This window comes from Notechis scutatus, chromosome 8, assembly GCF_049901735.1.
Source record: "Notechis scutatus isolate UNSWTSFEM ecotype Mainland chromosome 8, rNotScu1.2, whole genome shotgun sequence".
Classification (NCBI taxonomy): domain Eukaryota; kingdom Metazoa; phylum Chordata; class Lepidosauria; order Squamata; family Elapidae; genus Notechis; species Notechis scutatus.
In genome coordinates, this window is record NC_142016.1 from 11,908,888 (window position 1) to 11,931,797 (window position 22,910).

General features: G+C 38.9%; 1 protein-coding gene across 1 annotated transcript; it reads right to left on the minus strand.

The window, feature by feature from the left end:
- Positions 1 to 3,788: 3,788 nt before the first annotated feature.
- Positions 3,789 to 22,751, minus strand: TENT5B (terminal nucleotidyltransferase 5B). Its single transcript, XM_026676080.2, has 2 exons — positions 22,207 to 22,751; positions 3,789 to 8,795 (listed from the first exon to the last, which is right to left on the minus strand). The coding sequence occupies exons 1-2, from the start codon at positions 22,405 to 22,407 to the stop codon at positions 7,776 to 7,778; spliced, it is 1,221 nt and encodes a 406-aa protein (XP_026531865.1). The 5' UTR covers positions 22,408 to 22,751; the 3' UTR covers positions 3,789 to 7,775.
- Positions 22,752 to 22,910: the final 159 nt, after the last annotated feature.

Consider the following 22,910-nt stretch of genomic DNA (forward strand, 5'->3'; position numbering starts at 1 on the left):
TCCCCTTTTTCTGCTCCTGTTGTGTTCAATAGATGCAAAGGGAGCAGAGGAAAACTTCTTTCTCTGCATTGTCCAAGAAACGGTGTCGGGTACAGAGATGTTACCCCAAATATTTATTTTTTTAAAACTTTTTATTCTCATGTGGTGATCTTCCATGAAGCCCTTACTCTAGGTTCCCAACTTTGCATACCACATCTTCAAAGAAGAGGGGTTCCACTAGGATGGGATAAAAGGCCCCTCTTTTCCCAATAAAAATGTCTTTGTTTTCAGACATTCCCTTTTTGGCCTTCTCATTTCAGCTAGTTTTAGTGATTAAAACATGCAAGACTATTCTTATCAATATCATTAGAATTATAAATGAGAGATAACTGGGACCACTGCAAGTCCGGTTTTCCTCTAAACCTTCACCTCTCCCCACAAAATACCACCATATAATAAGAATTAACTAGCAGAATATTATTTACTTTTGGCTCCAAATCTCCGAAGTGTCTGAATTCCTGAATGTACAGTACTGTATAGATTCTTATTTAGGGTGTTTTGACATCTGGTTCTAGTTGGTAAAATATTGGTTCCATGGGAAGGGAAGATGGGGAAGGAAAAGACAAAAACAATTATATCTCCACCTTGAAACTTGTCCAATCTGTCCTGGCTCACTTTGCAATTATTCCATAGACAGCTAATCCCCCATAACAATAGCTTGTTGAGTTGTTTCCAGTGCCATTCTCTTCTGTACTCCCTCTTACTCTATACTATTGGTTCAGCTGCTCTGACATTTCTGGGGGAAAATTGTGAATCCTTTGAAATATTCTAACAACACTCAGGAGATGCTCTTCATTAGTTTAGAGATGACTAATTGAACAGGACAGGGAAACCTGAGGATTGATGGGGAACAACTTGGGACCAGGGGTGAGATTCAAATTTTTTAACAACCGGTTCTGTGGGCATGGCTATGTTGGTGGGCATGGCTTGGTGGTCATGTGACTGGGTGGACGTGGCTTGGTGGTCAAGTTATTGGCTGGGTGTGGATAACTCACATCGAGGCATGCATCTCCTCGCCTGGCCCCTCATGACTGTGAGGATGCTGCAACAGTCATAAGTGTGAAAAATGGTCATAAGTCACTTTTTTCAGTGCCACTGTAACTTTGAATGGTCACTCCACACAAGCAAAGTACCAGCAAAGGATGGGAAAAAAACTCCAGAGACGTTCCTGAGACAGGAAGTCTAGTCCTGCCAAGAATGTAATAAGGGTTAACGGAGAGGCAGTTTCTGTAAGCAACACCAGAATGTTTCCTTCCTGCCTATCTTACAGGATTAGACCAGTAATTTCTTCTAACAACCTGTTCTCTAAACTGCTTAGAATGTTAACAACCGGTTCTAACGAATAGGTGCAAACTGGTAGAATCCCACCCCTTCTTGGGACTCTCATATGACAGGGGAGCATGATCAGAACTGATGGGAGGAAAGGCTGCCTATTCTTTCACACAGAAATCTATACAACTTTTCTTCTGGCCAAATGAGTCCCAGATCTCTGTTCTTCCGCGCCTCTTTTTTCATACAAACAGCAAATAGAGAGGCATAAAATAGGCTTGGAATGGTCCTATTATGGCCCTCCGTTTTTCATTGGGTTGATGTTGAGGTCAGTTCAGATCTGTTCCTCATCTGTTTGCAGCAATACAGTGGTTGCAGTGGAAATGACATTGTGCAATGCAGGTATTAACCGCATTGTATGACTTTCTCATCTGTGGCATAGTCTAGGACCCACTAGGTATTCCCATGTAAAATTGAAGACACTTATCCATATCAGCATTCACTGGATGTAAACGTTAACTTCAGAGGACAATGGAGGAATGATGTTGCCAGAAAGTGCCATAAGGTGTTTTTTGCTCATACGGTGACATTGGCATGGCTTGGAGAACAGGCTAGATCAGGGCAAATAAACAGATGTACACATATTTATTATTCCAGGAAAAAGCACATCCTAAAAATATATTAAAGGTTTGTACTGCAGCATAAACAACCAGGTCCAAGTCCAAATTCAGAGGTCAGAGGGACCTCTAATTTATTATGTTGTTTGGTGAACTTTAAGCATCAACCTTTCAACAGTCCTGCCCTGCTTAGCTGAGAGCTAGACACTGTCGTAAATTCATCAGCACTCTTTCCATACAACCCTAATTCCCTTAGGAGAGACATGGATCCATAGCTAAGATATTAACTATTTTCAACTTCAGATGCTGGGAATTTCCATTTGAAATCCTGACTCCAGTTTGGACTCTGGAAAGCTGCCACTAGATACCAAGTGATTAGGTTAAACATTTGAGTGTGCTTTTTTGTCTTATAAGAAGGTGTTAATCAATTAATCAATTTTCATCCATGGGGCTTATTAATACATTTCGCTCCTTGCAAGAGCAAAAAGGCACACTTCAAGATTTTTTTCAGACCTGTAAATTAGATGAGGCTACAATGCCTACAAGATTTGGAACAAAACACAACCCCCTCCTGACAATGACACAACCTCAAATATACCCTCCCAATAAATTTGAGAACAAGATAAGTGGTTAAGCAGAAACTCTTGTCTTGGGGGAGAGAAAACTATTGATGAACAAGCTTTTTTGTTGTTATTTATCTAAGAATGCCCAAAGGTAGGAAAACAGGCATATATAATTCAGCTTTAGAGGTAATGATTTTCTGCTCATGTTGTTCCTTCTCTGCTCTGTGTTCAGCGGGAAAAAATGGCCTCAGATCAGATGATACCATGTAGTTCTTGCTTTCAGATACATTCCTTTTGAGACAATTGGTTTCCTTCAGATATATATGATTTGCAAAGTAATTAAGTTTTTATTTTTACACGGTATCAACCAATGCTGAACAAGCACGTGGACAATCAACACAGCTATTCAGCACAACTTCACACCAACATGTGGATTGAGGGAAGCTGTTTTGAATAGCATCATAATAAGTTCTGTTCCTCAACATTTTTTGTCAGAAAGAATCTGTCACATCACAAATGAGCCCATATACAGGATTTAGCAATAGTTCCTTCCTTCTTCTGAGAGTTTTTTTTTAAAATTACCCTTGAATGTAAATCCCTTGAATAAAAACAAGTCATATTGGAATAACTTGGATGTGAAGAGAAATTTTTCAAACATGATAGAACACAAATATGGGCTGGTTCACAAAGCACACCAAGTTATAGAACCATAAGGTTGGAAGGAGCAAGCATCCAAATTAAACTTTCAGCCACCAAGCCTGTGCCTGAACATATATTTTGCTCAATTTTTGGCTCAGTATATTGGGCAGCCCTACTCCACCCATTATGATTTATCCTGTGAACTGTAGTTAAGTAAATCATGGCTCACTGGTACACAAACCAGGTCATATTCTAGGCAAGGTTATAACCACGACAAAGAGGCTTCATGCCAGAAACTATAGCACCATAAGCAATTAAACAAACTTCCCAAAGCCGTATCAAACCTAAGAAAGTAGAAATAAAAATACTATTTGATTTGTTCAGTTGCTGTCCCACCGACAATTTTCTAAATACACCTTTGCTACATTTTGACAAGACTTTTTAATTTATTGCTATGGTTATTATTAAACCAGTATTGGACTATACATAGAGCATTCTTCCAATTTGCTACACCCAGGTTAAAAATCCTCCCAACAATATGCTGAACATATATACATTTACTACATCTGATGCTTACTAGACTGGACGTGAGGTTTTTACTGACCATAGCCTTCACCATTTGATATTGGCTTTTCTGTTCAATTAAAAATGACAGACCAACTTTTGAGAAAATAGATTTTTATTAGGTTTTTTTTTAAAGAGATCAAACACTCAAAACATTGAAAGCCCCCTTTCAGATCACAACTAGTGTTTTCTACAAGCATCCTTTTGTTTAGGAGTGATCTGCTCCAACAATAGAAAAAGCCAACCACATCAGGTGGTTTGTGCTGCTCTGGTCAGTTTCAGAGACAACCACCAATTACAGGATTAGAACCAGGGTTTGTGCTATTGGAATGGCATAAGAGGTAAAAACTTGGCAAGATCCCCTCCCCCAACCTATATCATATTTAAAGACCAAATTAATTTCACAATGGAAGGATGTATTGAGTAGTGTTCTGCACATAGCTAATAAAGCCAAGAATGAAGACTATGGAAAAAGGAGATAAAATCAGAACACCTGATGTCTTCCAGTAGCTTTGGATAGTAACTTTCATTTACTTGCCTATTCAATAGCAAATGGTTTTTGGAATAGCAGTTTAAAGCAAAGGTCTTTAAACTTGGCAAGTTTAAGACTTGTGGACTTCAACTCCCAGGATTCCCCAGCTAACATGACTGGAGAAGGAATTCTGGGAGTTGAAGTCCACAAGTCTTAAAGCTGTCAAGCTTGAAGCCCCCCTGGTTGAAAGTATCTGGAAGACATACAGAGTCAGGCTATTCCCCCGTGCAAGTATCCATTATAATTTGGCAATTCACAAGCCATGTTAAGATATAATTCTCTATATACGTAGGTTACTTGGAAATATAGCGTCCCAAACCTCAGTTCAACACTTTCCATTTACTCTAGAAAGAAGAGCATAGTAAGCAGCTAACAAAGGCCTGGCAGGGAAGGCAATGCATAAATCCCATGTACCTATGAGTCTCTTCTTTGCGCTCTCCATCTAGAACTGTTCTGAAAGGTAATTTAAATATATACTGAAATACTGTTGCATTAGGAAGATGTGAATCATTTTGTATCTTGGCAGAAATGAGGTGACTTCTGTATAGAAATGTTCCCTGCCCTTTTTGTTTTTCCTTCTGGCACCCTAGAGTGGTAGCCCTGTCTCAGATTGTACCATATATGAACTGGGACAAGTATCATCCAATCAACAGGAGAAGATACAATCAGCAAAGTTAGAAGGCAGAAGACTGCAATGAAACTTCAGGATGGCGTTCCCTACTTCCTTTTACCTACTCTGCAAAAGCCAATTATGCCCTTAGAAGGAGAAAGGATAGCAGTTTGGAAGCCGCCTTTATTCCCGAAGCCTTTTAATTTGGGTGGCCTAAAACAGCCTTTCCTTGTAGTCCAGTTTATCTAGAATGTACAGGTTGGGGAAGACTCACTTAGATCAATTTTGTTTGAAGAGAGAATTGAGGATTAGAAACTAAAACTATGGTACCTTGTATGGTTAAGTAAAGTAAATCCAATAGAGTTCAATACATTGTATTTATTTATGGTGACAGATTCTAAAGAATCCAAAGTTCCTATGTCAGGCTTATTGCATGACAGATTTGATAGCTGCAGAACACATTCAAACACAAGTCTAGAAGTGCCATTAATAGTGTCAAACTCTTCAGGATATTCTCATGCACACAAGGAAAACAGCAGTATCACAGCAGATATATCTGGTGCAGCCTCTACTTATATTTCACCACACATCCCCATACAGCAAAAAGTGCTTTAAAAAGAAGCATCCAGCAAGCCCTCGATTTCATGGGAGAACTCCCCCCACCCCAACACAGCATTGATCTGTTTTTTTTTTTAAAGAGGCAATTTTTACTATTTAAATTTTCACCCATCATTGTAGCTAAAAACATTGCTGGCAGCCAGCTGTGCGGTTTTAGTGCAAACCCATTTCTCTCCTTGTAAATGTGAATTATCAAATGGTTGTCAAAGGAGACAGTCTGGAAAAGCAAAGTCTTCCTCAAGTGGCAGAGGAAGCCTACCCCAGCCCCCTTAATCATCAGGCATTGCAGCCATGTTCATTGCAGAATATGGAAGACTTCCCCAGTATAGAGATCATCTAAAGCCACCTATATATTCAAGAACTCTATTTACACAGCACTGGATTTATCAGAAATGAGAAGTTTCTCTTAGCTTGTAGAACTTGTAGAAATACCAAAGTGGGTGAAGTTGTGGTAGGTATTGGTCAATTAGTCAACAGATGTTAAAAACTGCCTTACCATCTCAGCTCATTGTCTCTCAGGAAGAGGCAGGGTGTTTAGCTAGACACAATCCAAGTAAATTTTATTTCTTTTTTTTTTCTTTTTTAGTCTGCTCCAACAAGGTACAGTTTTGATTGCAAAGAAAACAGATTAGCAAATAAGTCAACCTTCAAAGATACACCATGGAGCATTTTTGTGTATTCCTTACAGAGCAGGCATATCCAACAGCCAAAGTATTTGCTGCCTCAGCTTCCTAAAAAGTATAAACTAATCTGAACTGATATGTTGTAAAATTTCTATGCAATCCAAAAAAATTATTATAGGAAGAATTATTGTGCTGGGTAAATAATTATTTCAAAACCTAATTTGACAAGACATCAACAATTTCTTGTGTACAGTTGTCTACAGCTCTCTCTTCTCTAACTTATTCTACTGTAGCAAGCGCAACACATGAGGAATTTTCTCTACATCAAAATGTTACAAGCAAAAGCAAGGCAATGGGCCTGTGCAAATCAGATTCGATCCAAAGGTATTTTTTAAAAAAATCAGATTTGAATTGTCAATTCAAACATGTGAATTATGTTAATCCAATTTGTAAATTCAATTCAAACAAGAGTCATCTAAATTGCATCGCTTCATCTGATTCAATGCATCAAAACTAGTCTTCAATTTGATGTCTTGATTCAATACATCACTGATACTTTGTCAAATTAAGACGATAAAGTTTTGCACAGCCATTACAAGTAGTGTTAAAATGTTTCCTTAGTCTAACGTGGAATCAAGTAGATGGTCACAGACACCCAACAGGAAGAGAAGCATAATTCTCAAGATACTGTAGTGGGCGATTAGACAGAAAGCTGAGGGCTTTTGGGCCAAGGACTAACTGGTTCTTTTTGTTAACCAGGACAAAGGCTATGCATGTACCTCTTTATGTTTTTGGTCCAGCTCATTTTTACTCTAATACCATTGACAGTCATAGCGGCTATTAAAGCTTAGGAACAACTTGCTCCTTGAATGAAAAAGATATATTGATACACAGCAAAATACTGATCTATAGACTTTCCTTTAAGAGGAATTAATGTGTTAGGGTTTTGGCACTGCACATTAAGTTGAATAATAATTCAGGATAGTTCTTATTTCCTCTGGTAGCCTTTGCAATGAGGGCACATAATCCATCTCATTAGAAATTCTCTATCATTATGAACTGAACCCCCATTTAGTTCCTCATCCCAGTTCTGCTCCAACTGTTAATTCATGCTGCTGGTCTATCAGATAGCAAGCCATGTTACAGTGGCCGATATAGAAACCCTCTGCCTTACCTCAGTTCCCTTGACAGAAGTGAATGTGTGATCCTAAAATCAAAAATTCCTGGCAAACATTCATAACTAAGCTGTCAATATAGATTTCTGCCACTACAAAAAAATTTTTTTTACAGTGTTTCTTTTTTGGTTGCAGGCACTTGTATAAGATTTCTTTGGTCCCTTAAGAGGAATTAACCACTTTGAAATATGTTCAGGAAAAAAATAGAGTCTGCACAGCCCATAATGCTTCTTTGCACTAAGAAAGAAAAAAAAAATCAGCTTGCATTTAAGGTAGTGCAGTTCTGCTTTTAACCTAATCCTTCCCGCCCACCTTATACATTAACTCAAGCATTTTCTTCCTGTAAACATATCTGGTAATTAGACATATCACTGCACAATTTCCCACGATTAAGTAGACTTATAGTTCCAATGCAGGAGCAAGATACTCAGAGCAAGAGACCTTTTTTTTCTTTTTCTTTTCCTTTTCTTCTGAACACAAAGCCCCTGCTCCTTGAGAAGACAAAGACTGGAGCTTTTGTCAGCATTCAGTTGCAGGGGAGCCACGTTGGGTAGGAGTGACTGCAAGGCAGAAGAGGTTGCATGTGGGCTACGTAATAGTTGACGTTTATTTCACTGATGTATGGCGCTGGCTGATAATAGCAAGTCACGTTTGTGACAGTTGGAATTATGTTCCGCTCAGCCAGGACCCGGAGGGCCAACATGGCAATGAGGTTCAGCGTCTGTCTTCTTTCATGTCCCATCAGGCACACCGTACTCTCATTTACCACTCTGTGTAAGGTCATCAGGCAGTCATACCTTTTGCTTTCCATCCCTACAAAGTGACTTTGGAGGTAAGACTCCAGCTTTCGTTGCTGTTCCCCAATGTCAGGAAAGTCTATAAAAAACCTCGAACACATGTATCTCTGCAAGGCTTTCATGTCAACTTCTGATTTAGCTTGAAATCCCCTCACGAGGAGGTTGCAGTACTTCAGAAGCCCACCTCCTCTGATTTCCTCTGGATTCCTAGTAGCTATAATTCGGTTCCTCAGGTGATCAATCGCCTCCTCAAAGTCCCCATACATACTCTCCCCGGTGACAGTAGGGTGGAAGTTTGCAGACATTGGATTCTCTGAGCACTCTCCAAAGAGCAATAGTGAGTCTAATATGATCTGGAAAGAATCAACGCTGAACTCGAACTGCCGCCGGAGAGAGTCTACAAATTTGAGTTCCACATTTTTCCCACTGTTGTTTGACAATGATATAAGGCTCCAGCGGTCAGTTTCATTGCACACTTTCACCAACTTCTGCACATAGGCTTCCTTCAGAGTCATGGGAGTGATCTTATCTTTGTTTACTCCTTCTGGGAGGAAATCCAGGAGACAATCCATCACTACATCTTTTACCAGCTGGAAAATATCCTCGCTTTTCAGATCAACTCCAAAAATGAGATCCAGATCTTTATACCCCAGACCGCTGTCCTGGTGCAACACGTGGCTAGCTGCTGAGCCATTCAACCTCACATTGTGGACAGTGATGCCCTGCTTTTCTAGACGACTACGAACCACCTGCAAAGCAAGGAGAGGCAAATTGGTACGAGGTGACAGTAACTAATGGTGTGGAAAGCAGTTTCAATGGGAAATGTAACAGACCACAGGCTAGGAAATTTGAAATATGTGAATAGGTCCCTGGTATTTTTAGACAATACAGAAAATCAAGCCAAAAAGCACAGTGTAAAAAGCCAAATGTGAGACATTCCTATGAGCCCAGCTGAATATAATTACTGTTGTATCACTGTTTGCACGCTTGTTTTATGGGTAAATAGCAGCTCAGGTGAAGAAATTGTAAATAGGAATAGTATTAAGAGATAGGGATTAATAACGAGCTATACCAATAATGTGCAGACCACCTTTTTATTTAATGTTTGGCGTGACATCTAGGTTGAACTTAAGTAGATTTCAGGTTTTGGTCCTCATTTCATTATGCATAGTTACAAATGATCAGACTTTCCACATATTTTGTTGTTCTTCCATCTTAAAGTGGCATTTGCCCTGACAGGTTCAAATTAAATATTTGGGCCTTTTCTTATCACCTTTACTTTCCAAGCCAGGAATTCTCCTATGACTTTCGGTTTCAATGGGAAATGTAACAGACTGCAGGCTGGGAAATTTGAAATATGTGAATAGGTCCCTGGTATTTTTAGAGACAATACAGAAAATTGTAACGCAAATGGTAGATATAAATTTGAAGTTGTAGTTTGAAATGCAAAATAAGTTTGATGTTAGTTAAAAAAAGCTGGTGAGTGATATTCCAGATTGCCAAGGTTTAAGGACAAAGAAAATCTGCTCCTCTATGGACCTACAACTATACAGCTTTAAACACCTTGTAAAATATTTAAGTTCAACTACCATGCATCTGCAAATTTGTTCAAATGTAAATGCAACTCAGGCTGTAAGTACAAATGAAATTATTATATAGGGTTGAGATCACACCCACCGACTCAGACTTTTAGTTTTCTTCCAAAATCAATTACCATTACTTCAGAGGACATCCACAAAAGATATACAAGATATTCAGATGGCTATATACTAAAGGAGAAACTGATACACATAAGTGTCATCTTAGTCATCAGGACTAAGTCAGGCCACAATGTCGGAAGCAGGCTTCAGACAGAGACACATAATGAAAGCATATGTTACACTCAGTTAGGAAAAAAATATGTTAAGATATAGAATTTCAGACTGCCAAAATCCAGAGCATGAAGATTTTATTCTACCAAAACTAGTCATTAGCTTTCTGGTAAGGTTGGAGGTTTTAATGGTGTTCAAGAAAGTGAATGAATACCAAGCTACTGTTTTATTCTTAGTATGATATCTACTTGTACAATCTGAAGAAAAACCAGATTATATAGCAACTATACAAATTTAAGAAAGAAAAATTGGTTTAAATGTCCTCGGGTTTTTTTTTTCCTGTTTCACAACTAACACACAGTTGCAAGCTGGATAATTTAATATTAGCAGAATAAAGCTTATAGAAGCCGGCTGTTTACTGAGAATTCTGGTCAATTTGTATAGCTACAGTGTATCATTAGCCATCTTGCAGAATAGGCACATTAAATATTCCTTACCTCTTTTGGTTTAGAGGCAAGACACACCAGGCATTAGAACACTAACTGCCTTTTTAGGTTATGTGCTCAAGACTGGTGAACTCTGTAGTTAGCACTGACTAATATTTTCTGGTCAGATCAATCATTTCTGTTTACAGTACAATGAATGGCTATATGCCATTTAATAATTTTATGGTTTTAGAGGTATAAAAAGACTAGCTCTCATTTCCCTTTAAGAACAATTGTCTTTTTGCATGTTATAACAGCATTGTTCTGCGCAAAGTTGTGAGATTTTTTGGGAAAATCTGTGTTTTGTTTCAAGGACTTGAAACAAGACACATTTCATTCAATTAATTGGTCAGATATTATGGAATGCATTGGGAGGTCCTCATCAATTTTTCTAATATTGCTGATCAAGTTTGTGTGTACATAAATACTTGTGGACTACTCCAGCTAAACCAGAATGCAGATCCTGGCTAATTTGCTGGTGTCCTTGTGTAGTATAATTGAATAACTAAAACAGAATTAAACCAAGCCTATAAGTCTTTGCAAAAACAACCTATTACTTTTACACATATTATTTGTTTAACAACTCACTCAAAAAAGAAGAATGTGCTTTTCTATCAGAATATTTCAATCCCACTGGTTAATGGAGATACTTCCAAAAGTTATCTGATCAATAAAATTTTTTGAACTGCATTGCAGAATTTATTTCAGTTGTGCAGGGTGACCAAGCAGGTTATATAAAAATGTCAGGAGGGCACAGATTTGTTCATATTTGCATCCAGGGACTGAAGGAGGGGGAAAGTGAATTATACCCTTCTTTTCTGTATTGGTTTTAAAAAGCTACCTTGACACCTTGAGTGCCATTGTTGCTATAGTCATTTGTTGTTAAAGCTATAACTTTACATACTGTACCAGTGTATAATCTCTTCAAGGCGTCACATTTAAAATGGTAAAACTCCTAAGCAGCATATATACAAAGACTGCACCATATTTATTTGGACAGTGCTATTTATGTTTGAGAGAGAAAATTAGAATCTATCAGCTGAAAATCTCAGTCCAATCTGTCACTGTTCAACATCTTACCTTTTAAAACCTCTTCATCAGCATCAATGCTATCTCCAACTGCTGTCCTACACCCTACAAAATTCAATTAATCACCAGCCAAACCCATATCCCACATGCTACCACTTGTCCTCTGAAATACCTTCATGCCAAATCAGCATTTTTCCATGCTTTGCCAGCCAAGCCTTTTATACTGGCTGTTACATGTTCCATATCACACCCACCCTATAGTCATAGCTATATTCAACTACTTGAGCCCTGTACGCATTTCTATATTCTTCATAATTCCATTACCAATGGAAAAATTCAGAAAAAGACTGCTCAAACCTCAGGTGCTGGTAGCCAGCCTTTACCCATCAAAAATATTGCTTCATAATCCAAAAACAGTTCACCAGGTAATTTAAAATGGAATGGCACAGATGGGACACCACCCAGTGCTTGAGTAAGATTGACTACTCTGTTTAGCTAGTCAAATACAGGACTAAATCTGTGCAATAATATGCCAGTCTTATTCTTAATTTTTGCTTTAAGAAATTTTATGGCTGCACATTTCAGAATACAGATTTAGGTAATCTGTAAGGAAGCTGAAAATTAAAAATCTAGAAACAGAATGCTGTATTCTAAAAAACATGGAATGTTCTTTTTTCTTCCATATCATGTTAAGAGGGATTCAGCCTGCTTTGGTCGTATCAAGAAGTTTCTGTCTCTTGACTGGTGTTTTTTTTTTTAAACATCTCTTATTAGAGCTTGGCTTCTGTGTTCAGAGAGTAAAGCGATGGGTCTACTAGAATCGCCAGGCAGCCGTCGTGACTCTCCTTTTCAGAATTTCAAGTTCTGCAGTGCCTATTTATTCATTCATCAGTTTTCCACACTGCCCATCTCACCTAAGTGATTGGGCGGTTTACAATAAAAGACAATGTCTAATTAATGACTGAAGCAAGTATAAAACTAGCACAAAAACACTAACACAAATGTTTTTATTTATTGAATTCCTAACTCATTTTCTCTCCAGAAGCTCAAGGCAACACACGTAGCACTTCTGTGTGCAATTTCTCCCAAAACTATAACTAAGTAGGATAAACTAGACTTAAGATTTTATTTATTTATTTATTTATTTTTATTTATTTATTTATTTTTGTCAATTGCTTACAAGATAATAGGTATAAGTAAAAACATAGTTATGAATACATGGATACCTATAAGAAAAATAAAAAAAAACAATAGGACAGGGACAGTAGGCATGTTGGTGCGCTTATGCACGCCCCCTACAGACCTCTTAGGAAAGGGGTGAGGTCAAGATGCAGTGACTACTCTTAATAACAGCTAATAACTTCCCATGTCTAAGGATGGATTTAAATCTAGATATATTTTTCATGCACACATTTTACAGTGAAGTATGCGATTCAAAAGATAGAACCGGAAAATCTCTGTATGTTAAGAACTGCCCTAATTTAGAGTTCTGCAATACAATTAGTACAGAATGTGTAATTTTCATATAATACATTATGTGAGTACAAACATGTACTTCCCATGGAAACACTTCAGCTCCTGGCAATTACTGTAGTGAAAGGCAGCAAGTTTTGTTCAATGCTTTAAAAAAAATAGGACCCAATGTGCCTTGTTACATCTGAGTCATTACAGAGGAATGAAGCCACCTCCCATATAAAATGAATATGCAAGCAGCTTTTTGGCACAACATTAGTGCCTACTAAGCAGTGTTGCTACTTTATAGACAAACAAATCCTTAGTAATTTATGGCAGTGATGACACACTGAGCCGAGCAGGCTATTTAAGGGCAAATGGACTGTACTGGAAGCAGTTAGTCCAGCTTCTCCCTGGGCAGAGATTACAAGCATCAAATATAAATTTGTGTCCCTGTGTACCCATGGAGGTCTACTTCCAATGAAGTATAGAAAGAGTATTTCAAACTAACGTATACGTTAATGAACATAGATTTGTATTATACCACAAAGTTATGTAACCTCTAGATAAAGAGGTATCATCTGCAAGACCATGTGGTGTAATGGTTACAATGCTGGAATAAAATCAAAGAATCTTCAAATCATGCAACCACAAAGCTTGTTAAAGAAAATTTGGACCAGCTATATATATGAAATGACAGGCATTAAAGCGATGCCGAATTATATATCTATTAGGCTAAAGCAAAGCACAACCCCCATTCAGTGATCCAAATGAACTGAGACTCACTTCCTGCCAAGACAGGATACACTTGAAGCAAATACTAAAGGCTATAAATGGTTGGGTGTTCTAAAGTCAATGTAAAGGTTCAACTGAACTGTGATCAAGCAAACAATAATCTGCTCCAGGCTGTTGTCATCTCAGATTACATTGTATATTCCCAGTTCTAATAAGCACATTAAAACCCATCCTATCCTCAGCAATGACATTTACAACTTTACCTTTCCAGAAAAGTCCAAGCCCGTGAATGAAATGGAAAGCAAGTTGCTTTGAACCTATTATGCCTGTAACATTTTTCATTAACCCAAGTATGACTGAAAAGGAACAAAAAGAAGCTGACGTATGCTGGAGATGTGATGACATCAACTAATGTAAAGTGGCTGCCATGTTCCCTTTTATATTGACAAAGTTATATCAATTTAACTGTGAACAGTGCCTTCATTAAAGGTAGTCCTCGATTTACAACCATTTGTTTAGTAATCATCTGAAGTTACAATGGCACTGAAGAAAATGACTTACAAATGGTCCTCACACTTACAACTGCTGCAGCACCCCCAGTCAAGTGATGAAAAACTGGGTGCTTGCCAACCAGCATGCATTTTCTACAGCTGCAGCATCCTGGGCTCATGTGATTGTCATTTGCAACCTTCTCAGCCGGCTTCTGGCAAGCAGTCAATGGGAGAAGTCAGATTCACTTACTGACCATGATATTCACTTAACAACTGCAATGATTCATTAATAACTGTGGTGAAAAAGTAATAAAATCAGGAGCAACTCACTTAACAATTATCTTGCTTAACAATGGAAATTCTGGGCCCAAGACAACTTACTTCATCCATCTCCCAAACCAGCTTTATGCTATTCCCATCTTTAGGGTTCTTTGACACTATACTTTCATCGGCAAGTTAAGCAGCCCACAGAAATGTAACTGATATATAAACCTATGATGTTCAGCCAGGGGCTTTGGGAAAGTAAGCATTAACCTAGGCTAAATTATCAGACAAGATTAAATGTAGTTCTTGACTTACAACCACAATTGAGCCCAAAATGTTTGTTGCTAAGCAAAACAGTTGCTAAATGAGTTGTGCTCATTTTACAATCTTTTTGCCATGGTTGCTAAATGAATTTGCAGTTGTTAAGTGAATCACGTGGTTATTAAGAAAATCTGGCCTCCCCCATTGACCTTGCTTGTCAGGAAGCTGGCTGGGAAGGTCGCAAATAATGATCACATGACTCTAGGAAACTGCAACAATCAGAAATACATGCTGGTTGCCAAGCACCTGAATTTTGATCATGTGACCACAGAGATGCAGCAAGAGTTGTGTGAAAAATGTTCATAAATGTTCACTTTTTTTCAGTGCTGTTGTAATTTCAAATGGTCACTAAATGAATGGTTATAAGTCAAGGATTACCTGTACAGTAGTATGATAGTCCATCGAAGTGGACTATACAGTAGGTTCAGTAGACCAGTCTTCCCTACTAATTGTTAAAATTTTGAATGGAAGTCTGCACATTTACAGCAGAAGTGGTATTCAGCACGTTCTGATCGGTTCTGGAGAATCGGTAGTGGAAATGTTGAGTAGTTTGGAGAACCGGCAAATAGCACCTCTGACTGGCCTATTCTCTACCCTGAGTCTCAGCTGATCGGCCGGGTCTCCTTTTGTTGCCCTGCACAGGAGAATGGAACTGGAAAGCAGGTTAATGGGGTGGGGAGGGAATGGGGATTTTGCAATATCCTTCCCCTCCCACACCCACCAAACCACGCCCACAGAACTGGTAGTAAAAAAAACTGAAACCCACCACCGATTTGCAGGATGCTCAGACTGGGGAAGGCTGCTACAGCATCTTTTCTTATCTACCATTAATATCACTGGATGTGTACCATTATCCAGGTTTTTCTTACTTCCTAAATCCTAGACATTCTTTTTCAGTTTTACTGGCACCACAGGTTTACTGGCCAAAGGTTTCCTACTAAAGAACCAACATTTAGAAATACATGTACATAACTTTACCAAATTCCCTATATAAAATTTACATATACGCCGGTCATTGATGACTAGAGAACCTTTCACTGGGTGTGGTTTTTTTTTTCATTTTATAGTGAAAAAGACTAACTTTCACATCTAACTAGAGAATCCTAAACCCTCATGGCATACAGCCAAGGTCAAAAGACCAGACACCACCTTCATCAGCAGATTTATTTTCTGCTAGCAGATTCCAAGCTCTAAATAAGCAGATTGCAGAATACCAAGCGAGAGGCCAACCACCATGCAAGTTAGTCAGGTCCGAATGCAACATACAATTTTCAATAGCTTCATCAACTGTATTAATTATGAACTCCAAGAATTAGCTAATTTGTTTCCCATAATATTTTACATTTGTGCCACCCTTCCCAAAAGCTTGACTAAGCCTCACAATATTTTTCTGGTGCAAAAATGCATTGGGGTCTGAAATGAGCTGTCTTACAAATTAAGATGGAAAGCTACATCATAGATCTACCTATGAGGAAAAGGAGAAAGATGAGCAAGAGCAGTATGGAAGAGGAAGAATGTAGTTAATATTCTGGGAAATGATTCTTGTAACTGGTTATATCCCTTATAGCATGTTGCAAAAGGATCAACATGTTCTCATTGTTAGAGGCTCGTTTTACTCAGGTCCCACAAGAATCCAAGTATTTGCATTTCAGCATTTGAAAACACAGCTGGTAGGGATTTCTGTCTTCCAATACATCTGCAGCACTAGCCTTCACACACGAATTAGCAAAGCACTGAACTCTTTGGAATGGAAAGGTGACCTGAAATAGCTGACTACAAGAAAAGCAAGGCACATATCATTTGCAGATGATATGTTTTTTTTTATTGAGGATCCAATAGAAAGAGGACAAGAACTGATGAATGAGTTAGAACAATTTGGAACAGTTGCAGGACTTAAAATTAATAGAAAGAAAACAAAATTCATAACCAAAAATTTAACAGAAAAACAGAAATTAGAATTAGAAAAGGTGATGGGACTACAAGTGGCAAAGAAAATCAAATACTTAGGAATATGGCTGACAGCACAATTTAAGACGTTAATGGAAAATAATTACGATAAACTATTGCAACAGGTAAAGAAAGATCTAGAGATATGGGTTAATCTGCAACTCTCTTTATTAGGGAGGATTGCTACTATGAAAATGACTATCCTCCCAAAATTCATCTATTTCAGACAATACCAATTAAAATTCACAAAAACTACTTCATGGAATTTAATAGGACAATTGTAAAATTTATTTGGCAAGGAAAAAAACCGAGAATAAACTTAAATGCAAGATATGAAGAGCAGGCGGGGTATGGCGCTGCCAAATTGGGAGATATATCATAGTGCAGCTTCCTTAGTATAGCTGAAAGAATGGGTGAATTTATCTAATAAAAGAATACTAGTTTTAGAAGGCCATGATTTATAGTGGCATGCCTTCCTATGGGATACGGGGAAAATCAAACAGAAATATTTCCATAGACATTTAATTAGATATTCCCTACTGGCCAATTGGAATAAAATAAGGAAAAAACATTATTTAAAGATCCCGATCTGGATCTCAACAATTCACCCGAACAATTTGGATATCAATAAGATGATAAAATGTAAAGATTTATTGGATACACAAGGAAATCTGAAATCGTGGCAAGACCTTCAGGAACAAGGGCTACGAATTGACCGGTGGCCATATCTCCAAGTGCAGAATAGATATAGACAGGATAAGAAAGAATTCGGAATCTATATTAAACCACAACAACTAGACAAAATTCTATTAGGCCCAGATAAAAAAAATAATAATAAAATTTTATAACTATTTATTAGAGATAGAATTAGAGGAAGAAATAGTTAAAAGTAATACGATAGCTTGGAGTACGAATATAGGTCGCAGCATTACTTTATTAGAATGGGAGAAGATCTGGAACAGAAATAATAAAATTACAAAATTGGCAACATACAAAGAAAATGCCCATAAAATGTTTTATAGATGGCATCTTCCACCTTCGAGACTAGCGAAGATGTTCCCCAACATGAGCCTGAAATGCTGGAAGTGCAAAAAGAAAGATGGAACTTTGCACAATGCTGGAAACAACCTTACACTCCACCAGAAGCAATGATTATCCAGAAAATATCAGGTTGTGCAGAAGTGGATAAATTAACTCTAGCACTAAAAGATAAAAAAACATCAGAGTACTATAAGAGTTGGAACTGTTGGTACGAATGGATAGACCGAAGATAGATTATATAATAAATCGTAAAGGAGGATAAGCTATAATCGTAGTAATTATACATTTGCACTAAAGACTAATTGTAAATATGGCACAAAATAATGATATAAGGAGCCACAAATTGTCGATGAAATTGTTTTTTAATCGTTTTTTTCTTCTTTCTCTGTGTTGTTCATTTATTTTAATTGTAAAATCAATAAAGTTTATTTATTGAAAAAGAAAAGCAAGGCACACTTCTCCACAAGGTCTGTGAAGCCCCTCCAAAAAGGTTAGAAGCTTCTGAACAGCTGATCTGTACCGGCAACTTAGAAAAGCTTAGGCCACCCTTTCTATGGGCACAATTGATTGGCAGGAATTTAACTTTGATTACACTCCTGCTGTTAAAAAATCCACAAGAAAGCCTACTACTTTCAAGAGCGGGCATTTGCCTCTTTTTCATTCTTTTTTCCATGAGTAAAGAGTTTGCCAACACAGCATAAACGGATTGCAACTTTTTTTTTTTTAAACTCAGGATTGTTGCAGCCAAATGTGAGAACACACTGTTCTCTTTCACTTTTGCTGAAAGGGAGGGAAAAACTCTGTAGAATTGTAGTGGGGAATCTAGTACAATCCTCACCTATGTCTAGCTGACTGTTGGAAAACAATGGCTCAGGCATGCTACAGAGTGGCTTCATTCACATTCTAAAAACATAAATCATAGTTAACAAGCAGTAGTTATACAATATAAACCAAAAGAAATCACATAATGCAGCTTAATAAAATGGCAAGGCTCACAAAATATGCCGAGATATGGTTTGATTTTGGTTTAGGCACTGTTACTTGTTACTAATGAATTAGTATGTTGAGCAGTATGAAAGGCAACACTTATTTCAAAACACCAATACATTAAAGAAATGTATTATACAACTCTTTACACAAAACTAAACCGGTGTTTACAACAAGTCTACCTATAATAAAACCATATTATGCCTTAACACACAGTTTGAATCAGAATATCATATTAGGCTATAATAAAACATGCCTTTCTTGGAGAAAATCTATGATTGTTAACAGTCATCACCAATTTGACAGCACATAATCCATCCAATCAATCTTTTTGGTACAACAGATGTGAACATAGCAACTTTGGTTCATTAACTGTGGATTATGATTTAGAATTGTGTAGAAACTCAGCCACTCACAGGCTTCAACATGGATACTGCTTTAAAAACCTATACTATCTAGATTCCTCCCACTAAAGACCAACCAGTAATCATTATTAAAGCACAATTCCGTCCAAGATGTATAGTAGTATGTCTCTTAGTTCCATACCTTTGACAATCTATTAGTTTTGTTGACCCAAAAGTTTCATGTAGTTTAGAATTGGCATATCACCAGTGGGGGAAGTTGAGGTCTACCAACCATAGCTTCCAGCAGCCCTAAACATAGTCAATGCAAAGGGATACAGTGACTTGCTTAGCATCCTATGCTTCCCTTGTAGCATTTCCCCAAATTCAATTTTCAATGAAAATTCCTAGGCACTAACAGAGTTGGAGCAAAAATTGGCAACTTACATCTTCAAAATGTTCTGAGTGTAAGCTCCCAAAAACACAGCTAATGCCAAGAAACTAATGGTGGACAGCTTTCTCCTTCCTAGAGATGATAAACTGCTGAAGATTGCTATGTTTTTATGAGCCACTAAAAACAGTTTGTATATTAAAAACAAGAAGCTTCAGTGGTTTGTCAGCTTAAGGAAAGAGAATACTATCTGCCATTTTTAGTAATAGGAAACCCATTTGTAAGTATAGGTTATCTGCAAGACAGATGTTTTTAACCCAGTGATTGTCCTAAGTTAACCTAAGTTAACTCTAGTCACTTATGAAAGGCTTGGAACCAAGGGACTAAAAGGTCCATTCTCCAAAATGTTCAGTCCTTCATGTATAACCCATTTATATCAATGTCCACAAGCCCAATGCTTCATCTAAGAATTCTCATTGCATCTAGACACCAATTATTGGAACTTGCATATATTTAACTCCACCCATTTTAAATGCTGTACAGCTCTGTTTAGGTCAGGACTGTCTTCTAAATAGGGCACATAAAGATACCAGTGATTTCTACCCCTCAAAATGAATGGAAACTGAGTGTATTAAATCATTTCTATGCACTCTACCTATACTGTATAATAGAAATGACTTTTTCCTCTCCTTCCAAACTAATTGCAGTCATATCTTTCTTAAGCGTCTTTGATTATCAGGAGTTGCAGTTCTACTGCTTCATTAAGTTCTTCACAAATCAACACACCATTCTGCTCCAAATGTCCGATGGCCTAGGTAATCTATGTGTGGAAACATTACCCGGCAATTAATTTATCTAAATGTCACTGTTGAGAACCAATGCATTGAAAAGCCTTGTGGCATCTTAAAAGTCTACAAATAGTATGGTATAAACCAGAGGTTTTCAAACTTGGCAACCTTAAGACTTGTGGACTTCAACTCCAGCTATGCTGACTGGAGAATTATGGGAGTTGAAGTCCACAAGTCTTAAAGTTGCCAAGTTTGGGGACCCCTGGCATAAACTATTCTGAACTACAAGCAACTTCACATATTAAAACATGATCTAAGAAAATAACATATAACTCTTTTTTGACACAGAAGACCTAAATGATTACCCCACTGCATCCCAGAATAAATCTCAAAAATACCTTCTTCCAAATCCCATTTTGTTTGGGATTATAACATTTTTCACTTCATAATACAGCCACTACAGCAGCCATCCAGTGGGTAGTTTACTTTTATATTAATATTGCATACAGCTTTACCCCTTCCTAGGCAAAATAATGCTAATGAATAGTTTAACTTTTAGCTGTGTCTCAAGAACTTGAAAACTGCAGTTCAGAAAAAAAGTATCACACTGGTATAACATAACTGAAAGCCTGTTATTCACCTTATATTATTGCTTAAACACAACAGTCAATATAGTTACCATTTTCTGCATTTCCACAATATAGTAAGTCAAAAATTAATCCAAGAGTTTGGATGCACAAAATTTATCAGCCAGAAATAAACTAGATCTTTGACCTGGATACGCATATGAATGGTTACTGAGCATTAAACTATAGTCTGCCATCTACAGATAATCTAGTTAACCTACAACTGAGCTATTCATTCAGCAAAAAAGTGCACCTACAATTACCACAGAAGATTAAAGTTCATAGGAATGAGGGTGTAGAGCTAATTTAATTAATAGAGCATTATAGGAAGCCTTATAAAGATCATTTAAGAAAAGGACTGGCCTTCTAAGAATGTACACTATGTCAAACCCTGTAGGGTGGGATTGGGTAGATCAGGGTGTCCAACCTTGGCAACTTTAAGACTTGTGGACTTCAACTCCCAGAATTCCTCAGCCAGCAAAGCTGGCTGAGGAATTCTGGGAGTTGAAGTCCACAAGTCTTAAAGTTGCCAAGGTTGGACACCCCTGGGGTAGATGGTGGCCAAATGTTGCTTTAAGTGCTCTATAGCTACCCTGGGGGCTCCTTTACTATCTTTTTAAATCTTTCACTACAGAGTTATTTGAATAATTTTTTAAAAAAAAACTATCAAGAGAATAAAAAGCTGGCAGAGTGGAACCCATTTTTTTAAAAAAAAAACAACGCCCAAAATTGTGAGAGCAATTAACCTACATCTCGCCTTGACACTATATAACTCTGGAGTTTACCTGGGGTTGATACCTTAAAGCAGCGAAATAATTCCAAATAAATTCAGGGGCAAAATGTATTCCCTTGATGAGACTGCGGCTTTCGGGGAAGCTTCCACGAGATGCAATCCTCTCTCCTTATAATGGGCCTTACCTCCAAGTTTTGCTTTTTCGTGTGTGTGTAAAAAAGTCAATTTTAACAGCGTCCTATTCGATTTGACTCTCCAGGCTTCTCTCTCCCTCCCCCGCCCCGATAGGCGAGAGGGAAGCTTCGGTACTTTTAACCCACATAAGCTTGAGCAAATTGCCACCCTGACCTGGAGCATCCTCTCAATAAAGGCGGTGGCTTCCTCCGCTAAAATACGTGCAGTGACTTATCCAGCTGCGGATCCTGCCGGGCGGCGGGCGGCCCTTTAATTCCCGAGGAAACCGGGCTCTTAATTTGAGGAAGCCCTGGTATGTGTGCGCATTCCGAACAACTGACACATTTCCCCCGCTGGCTTGGCCTCCCCGCGACCATCCCACTTCCCGGCGCCGAAGGGCAGGCGTCTCCACACGGACACGGACTCGCCCCCCAAAAAAGCAGGCTGCATCCCTGAGGTAACTTCGCCCCACCCCGGGATCCCCAAGCGGGCTTCGGGGTAGGTTCCCCCCCCCCGCTACCCGCGTGCCCCCCCCCCCACGCACCTGCACGATCTTGCGGGGCCGCACTGACAAGGTGGGGAAGTTGCCGCGGCCGTGGATGGGGACGGCTTCCTCCAGGATGTGGTCCAGCCGCTGCACCTGCTCCCAGCTGAGGACGCTGAAGCGCCCATCCCCGTCGGTCGGCGGCGCTTTCCCCGAGCTCGCGGCGGCCGTGCCCGGCGCCCCTGTCCCCGTCGTGCGCATCGTGAGGGGCTCTTCCCGAGGGAGACAAGGAAGGGAGGGAAGGAGGTGTGTGTGTGGGGGGGAGTAGAGAAGGAAGGCGAGACCGAAATAAAACACAAACGGGTTGGGCAGCTGAGGAAACCTCTTCACCCCCCCCTCAAAAAAACGGAGGAAAATTCCAGAAGGAGAAGAAAGGTCGGGGAAAGCGGGGGGGGGGAACCACCCGAGGAAAGAAATCGGTCTGAGGGACCGGAGGGGGCGGGGAAAGGGAAGGCGTAACCTCGGCGCGTGCAAGAGCCAAGTTCCCTTCCTTCCACCCGTCCCCCCCTCTCACTCCGCGCCTGCAACGCTTGAGCACTGCGGGGACCTCAGCCCCAGCATTGGTTTATATATCACGGCGGCGGGACGACGCGATTGGCTCGGGTTGGAGATCCAATCGTTGACGAGCTTTAGAAGTTCGGGGTGATTGCCATTGGGTGAGAAAGGAGGGCGCGGCGCGGAGTTCGGGACGGCGACCCACCCCT

Bases quoted from the DNA above. Each gene is read 5' to 3' on its own strand.
- TENT5B (XM_026676080.2), bottom strand. From the start codon at position 22,407: ATGCGCACGACGGGGACAGGGGCGCCGGGCACGGCCGCCGCGAGCTCG. The intron at 8,796-22,206 runs GTGCGTGGGGGG...CTTGCTTTGCAG, and splicing joins GGCCCCGCAAGATCGTGCAG to GTGGTTCGTAGTCGTCTAGA.